The sequence below is a fragment of the Brassica oleracea genome, unplaced genomic scaffold (assembly GCF_000695525.1).
Source record: "Brassica oleracea var. oleracea cultivar TO1000 unplaced genomic scaffold, BOL UnpScaffold01190, whole genome shotgun sequence".
Taxonomy (NCBI): Eukaryota; Viridiplantae; Streptophyta; class Magnoliopsida; order Brassicales; family Brassicaceae; genus Brassica; species Brassica oleracea.
Genome location: NW_013617746.1, coordinates 4,007 through 11,397, shown reverse-complemented (window position 1 = coordinate 11,397; position 7,391 = coordinate 4,007). Strand labels below are relative to the sequence as shown.

Below are 7,391 nucleotides of genomic sequence, written 5' to 3'. Positions count from 1 at the left end.
TCACAAAATCATATCCTAGTGACTTCATTATTTTAAAGTCTGAATATATGCGTAGTAGTAAGGGAAAATAAAACTAACCATAATAGAATGAGTAAATTGCTTATAAAGATATAAAACCATAAAACGGGAAGTGTATTCAAAGAAACATAGAAAGCACGCAATGAACAAAAGTCTGAAGATAGAAATGGTAAACATAAAAACAGAACTTAAACTGCAGCAAAATCAATCACGGCATAAGAGAATTCTTAAAGCTGTATTAGCCACTTTTGGGACGTTTGGCTTCATCCGATTCCATACCAGCAGAGGCTTTTCTAACTCTCTCACCCACAGTACCATCAAGACCTCTGATAGGACCGGATTCCTCACGTACAGACTTCAAGACATCATCAGATGTTGATGGAACAGAGTGTTCTTCCAAGAGATCTACATGATGCGGAGCCTCTGGTGGGAATACCTTCGTGACAGTAATGGTTTGGGTCTTTCCTGTCAAATTATGATCGGAGACTTTCACAATGAATTTATGTGTCTGCCCTATTGTATCGAGTAGAGCCTGCGGTACCGGCACGCACTGATCAGCCTCTACGCCCTCATTACACTAACGTTCAAGAAAAATATATGTAAGTTCAACTAACTTGGAGCTATGTATAGACAGGTTAAAAATTACCTCAAAGTATCTGGCAACTAATTCTGATGCATGTTTCCCAGTCAACTCTCTGCCGGCGTCACCAAGGATCACGAAAACTGCATGTTCACTCTTATCATAAACATTAATCCTCGTGAGGTATCTGCAATGAGAGGCGATTAGATATTAGTGGTGGAAAAAAAAATAGATGAAACTGTGTATAGGACACTCACTGAGCAACGCCTGTAACAACACTTTTGTCACATTTCTTGTTGTTACAAATCAGTGAGGTAGGCCCTTTGACTGCTTTACTGTTACACCCACCGCATGAAATATAATACCAAGCGGAACCACGAACGACATCGTCTATAGTTGCTGTGCATTCAAACCACGCAACCTCCCATTTTGAAAATAAAATAAACTATATTAATACACAATGAAGCATAACACAATGAGTGTGAAACAGAACAACTATTGTACCTTAGCAGTTTCCAGTTTGATGTAGGAGAAAAGTTCCGCTAGAGTTGCTATCTCAGGCTTAGTAACAATCTCTGCATTAATTTTGTTAGCAATATCTGAGTTGGAACTCAACCTGAGAAAAAGGGGAAACCAAAAAATGTCAGTGCTGAGTTCGCATGAGATACAAAAATAGTAGTTCAATGAAAAATCTAACTGAATACCAAAATGCATACCAGCCAAGATAATCCCTGCTAGGCTGGACATCGGCATCCATAAACACTCGAGATGATGACATCGAAGTGAGAGCAAGGGTTCCTGTTCACAACACATTAATTAATTACTACCATACAACACGTGAACGATGCCACAATAGGATTCAAATTGCGCACGAGTTATACCACGGTCTCAAATAACAGTAAAGATGTCTCAATAAAATTCAGTTTGAATTACCACACCTACGTTATATATGAGTACACAAACAATTACGACGAATGATGAGAGACAATATAGTTTTAGTGACTTAATCCGGTAGTTTAGTGAAATGCTTACCTCCAAGATGTTTAGGGTTTACTGTTGTGACCAAAAGAACGCTTGGAGTGCCTCCATACGACTTTAATTTCTCGCAGAAGTCAGATGCAGCATGGTCCCATAGATAGAGTTTCATCACTGGCCCGCTGCACAAGGATAAATCATGTGTTAGACATAACACACACAAAAGCGTCTAATATTTGAACAAACTCACCCATGTGTCTGAACATGAACACATAGATGTCGCTTCTCTGCTATGTCAACTTCGTCGAGGACCATACATTCAGTGATAGCATGCCCATTCACCAGCTTCATGTGGCCAACATAGTCTGAGATAGAACAATTGAAAGGAACAATGTTATTTGGGTGAAAAAAACGAATAATTTAAGTATAAAGATCAACAGTGCTTACCGTAAAGATCAATTTTGCGGTCACAGTTGGCCTGAAACTCCTTGTAGCTGTAGAACCTGAACCTATCTTCGTGAAATGCAACCGGAGGGTTATCAATAACCGATAACTTAGAATTCCAAGCGAATGTGATGGTGGCGCTATGATCCGTAACCCGATACTGAGCTTTGTTTCTGGAGCCGAAAAAATTGCTTAGCTTATAAACAGAACCAGAAGCCAGCTCATATGTCCCAACCCGACCCGCTGGTACAAAACCTTGAATAACAGTCCCCTATAGATCATTTGAGATACTCGATTAATAGAAATCTAACAATATTAGAGCAATATTAAAAAGGGGATCAGTAGTAAATGAATCGCAAACGAACCTCTTCATCTATGAGGAGCATCTCCTGTCCAATGAGCGTTTTCGAGTTTGGATTTCGAGCCTCCCAGAAATGAATCAGTCGAAACCTCAAGTCTGCTTCGTGTGGGCCGAGTGAAACATCTCTAAAGAGCATCACTTGATCGCCACATGCGGAGGAGAGAGCAGACGAAACAGGAGACTTCCCATGATCGCCACGCGCGGAAGAGGGAGCAGACGAAACAGGAGACTTCCCGTTAGGTTTCATCACGATGGAGGATGAACCGGTAGACTTCCAGCTTGGCCTTGGAGTCGGGAAGGGGGCGACGGTCTTCTTGTTGGTCTTGAGATCGCCGGAGATCGATGAGTTTCCTTTAGGCTCCATCGGGACTTTTGTATGAGAGAGGAATATCAATTTTAATCAAGGAAAAGTGTAGAGATTTATAAATAGACAAATGGAGAGGAAGATGAAAAGAATCCATTGATTGGGAGCAATCAAGGTGAAAGTATGCGTTGAAACGGTTCCGGTGAGAAGAGAAAGGGAAGATCTGGAAGACGAAAGGTGAGCGAAGAACGGCATGTTCATCGACGACAGAAGAGAGAATTGTGTCGACAGAGATAGGGGAAGAAGCCCTAATCGGGAAATAAAAGAATGCAAAATAAGAAACCCAAAACGAAATGCAAAATAAGAAAGACGAAGCCCAAATCATGTAATGAACGGACGAAGCCCAAATCATGTAATGAACGGATGACATGTCTCATTGCTTGAATACTACTGGTCGAATTTCCAATCCTATGTGGCATACGTAAGAAGGCTCCATATTGTCCTTTTAATAGAGTTAGATTTTTGTAACGTTTATATGAAATACTAGGATACTATCCGCACTAAAAACGCATGATATGTTTTTTTCTAAATTTGTGAAAATAAATTATTTTAGAAACATGGGTTATGTTCTTTTTTCAAAATCAAAATTAATTATTTAAGTTTATAAAACTTGTAAACAAGTCTTTACAAAGTTTGACTTTAAATTTTAATTGAGTTGAATATAAATTCCCAGTTCTATTTTGTATTATTAGTTTCAAAACTTTTCACAGACACTTATATACTATTTATATGAATAAATATTTTAAGTTGCATTTTCGGATCCCTATTTTTAAATGTGTGAGATATACTATTTTTTGAAATTGAAATAAATTAATATTTAAGAACATTTAATACTCATATGATGGTTTCTCACTAAAAAATAAGAAAAAAATATTTATAGTTTATAGATTGCATAAAAATCTAGATTTTTACATAGTTTAAATGATGAAAAATTTATATGTAATTTTGTTGATATAAATTTATATAAAATATTTCATTTTAAAAATTACTCTGATAATTTAAAAATTGCGATAAAATATATTATAGTTATTTTATTTTAAAATATACATTTTTAATATTTTATATAACAATACATAAAAATAGATAATAAATAAATGCAGTTTTCATTTTAGATTATAAGATATACATATTTTTAAATGTATAATTGTTATAGTTTAAGAAATCTGATTTTTTCTTACATAACTATAAATATATATTATAAATAAATAAATATTTTAATTATATATATATATATTTCTAAAATATGATTTCTTGATATAGAGATATTATTATTTTATTAAAATAGAGAATTTTAGAATATTTAAATATTTATTATTACACGTGCATTTGATGTGGATATAAGAAATCTGATTTTTTTTGTTATAAATATTGATACTATATAAGTTATTTATATAAATAGATTTCGATACTTATATATATGTATATAAATTTTTTTTATTTTATATATAAATATTATGATCTTATTTTAATTGAGAAAATTTAGGATGGTTCAAAAACAATCAAATCTTATATATTAAAACATAAGTCACAACCTTGAATTTTGATTCATGTGTGATGTTTTTTAAAATGAACCTAATGGACCTATTCATTAGAAAGTTATATTACATTTAATCTTTAATCTTATCTTTTAAATTTTGGGTCTACAAGAAATTTTTATTGGGCTATCAATAATGAGATTTAAACAATAGATGATCCATTGAATTTATATATAGTATAAATTAAATAGATATAATTTAATGTTGTAATATTATACCTTCATATGTTAATTATTTAAATATTTGTCGATGTTAAATTTTAAAATTATGAAGATTTTTTTAAAATAATAAAAAATCATATTATCTAACAATGATTAATTTTTACTACCTTAAACCAATGAAAACAAATTTTAAACTATATATTTTATTTTAAAAATTAAACAAAAACTAAATTTTTAATTATTTACTCGATAATATAAATATGTGAAACGAAAAGTTAAATTTTTAAAAAACATTCTAAATTTGTGAAATGTTACATTATTTTTGAATATGACAATAAAACAATATTTTACTAATCTTTATATATATAGTTACAATTTTAATAATGAAATAATAATTCGAAAATATATATATAGAAGAAGATACAAATACATGTGAAAGTTTGAAACAATCTATTCAATGAAAAAAATATACCGTAAACTTATTATATTTTTAAAATTGATAGACACATATATATTATAATATATACCAATTTAGAATTGAAAACAAAATGTTTATATAAAAATAAATGAAAACAAAAATCTGCGTGGTTGCGCGGGTCGAGATCTAGTAATAGTTTAAAACTTAAAAAAATTTGATTGGCTATAATACTTATATTTTTGAACTTATATTATTAAAAAAAAACAATTTTAGTTGGACCATTATAACTATTTTGATAGTCCAAAATTTTGTCGATAAAATATAATTATATTTTAATAGAGTAGATTACAATTGTTTTTATGAATATATGCAACTGCTTAAATGAAACATTGCAATTATAAGTGATGAACCATTATAATTTTTGGTGGTGAACATTGTTGATGATTGTAATTTTTTGTTTGAGAACCATTGCAACTCTTAATCCTCTGTACAAGGAGTTGTGGGACATAACAAATCATAAGTGTAATAACACACAAAAATAAATAGAAAGCTACAATGATCACAAATAAACTAAGAAGGAGACCGAAATCCATTGTTTAATCAAAGATCTTAAGAGAAAATAATATAATCATAGAATTGCATTGCTTGTTCATATCTACTTTATATACCATTTTAATCTTAAAAATCATCTACGAATATTATAGTAACTCTAATTGTATTGAATTGTATTTTAAGATGTTAAAATGTTTTTTTTTTTTGAGAAAGGGCTTAAGATGTTAAAATGTTCAATGATGTTTCTTTTCATAATGATGTTTTCTTTATTTTAAAATTGCATGCATTTTCTTAAGGAATTAAATTTCTGTCTAAAAATATGTTTTCATTCCAAAACATAATTTTTTACGAAGTTGTCAAAATGTTTGAGGATTTTTCTTTTATTCCTAAAAATTTCATATATATATATTAAAGTCTTAAAGTTATAGTAAATATTTTTGTTTCAAAGTTTTTATAACATAAATTAAAATATAATATATATATATATATATATATTATTTTTATTTATAATATCCTAGTCATAAGAATAAATAAATAAAAATTATTTGCATATTTATATTGTCTTTAAAAATATTTTATTTTTTCATTTCCCTGCAACTATAGGTAACGGCAAATGATAGTTAGAAATAATTATTGACTAGCTTAAAACCCACACAATTGCGCGGAATGAATGTTATATATAAAAATAATTTTTCCACTATTATTTTTTATTTGTATTCATTTACATATTATATTATGTATATAATTAAATTAGACTAAACAAATAAATCAAAACAATAAATCTTGTTTATTTATGATACTTTTTTAGTAAATAAATCAAAACAATAATTTTATTTATTCTATATGGTATATAACTAAATTTCAATGACATGAATATATATATATAATATATTTAATATAAATATTTATTATTGAGAATACATACTCATGTGATAAACAGAAAATTTCTAATGTACGATTTTTTTTATGCAAAATTCAAAATTTAAATATTAAGTTTTCAATACAAATTTAGAAATTATCATATTTAAATATTTTTCTATGTTACGAATGTCTGGAAATTATCATATTTAAGTATTTTCCTATGTTATATAGTTTAATTTTATATTAATATATAATATAAATGTCTAGTAAATGAGACTTCATATTCATACGATTTATGATCATTTGTATCTTGTTATTACCAAAACAAAAAGTTAAACCATTGATCACAAAATTTAGCGTGAGATATTTAACGTTTTTAGCAATTTATAATTGTTTTAAAAATTCAAAATATAACATATAAGAAAAAAGTAATTTTTATAATATATGGATAATATGGTTGTTTAATATCTTTTAATAATATAAAATTAAACAAAAAGAGGTACGATACAAACATTATTATCAAATATTTATTATTCATAATCATTAATTCTCATATATACGTTAATCATATTAGGAAATTCTGTAGCTTTTATTTAAGGAAAGTGCGAGAATATTATTTTGTACACTATTTATCAAATCAATAGTTAGTTTAATAAAAAATATAATATAAGTTAAGATGGACCAACCTATCCCCTATATATTATTTGAGAAACATTACAACTTCTTTTTGTAGCCACGTGTCTTCACTAGGATGATTATTAGAATCATTAGAGAAATATGTTGGTCTATCTAATTATATAATAAACTATTTATTAAATTAACAATAAATTCATTATTAATGTACTTTATTATTTTCTTAAATAAAATTTACGGAATTGCCTAATGTGGCTAAAGTATATATGGCAATTAATGATTTTGAATAATAAAGATTTGATAAAAATTATTGTATCTTCTATCATATTTGTTTAATATTAAACTATTAAATAAATTAAACAACCACAATAACCATATAATAAAAAAATTGATTTTTCTGTATATGTTATATTTTGAATTTTTAAAAACGACAATAAATTACTAAAACTGTTAAAAGTCTCACATTCAAATGATTACAAAATTATATAA

At 28.2% G+C, this 7,391-nt stretch overlaps 1 protein-coding gene across 1 annotated transcript; it reads right to left on the bottom strand.

Annotated features, from left to right (window-relative positions):
* Positions 1-256: 256 nt before the first annotated feature.
* LOC106321056 lies at positions 257-2,742 on the bottom strand. The gene is made up of 9 exons (XM_013759373.1): positions 2,383-2,742; positions 2,021-2,288; positions 1,824-1,938; positions 1,631-1,755; positions 1,315-1,396; positions 1,103-1,214; positions 856-1,019; positions 665-785; positions 257-595 (listed from the first exon to the last, which is right to left on the bottom strand). The coding sequence occupies exons 1-9, from the start codon at positions 2,740-2,742 to the stop codon at positions 257-259; spliced, it is 1,686 nt and encodes a 561-aa protein (XP_013614827.1).
* Between the last annotated feature and the right edge of the window lie 4,649 nt (positions 2,743-7,391).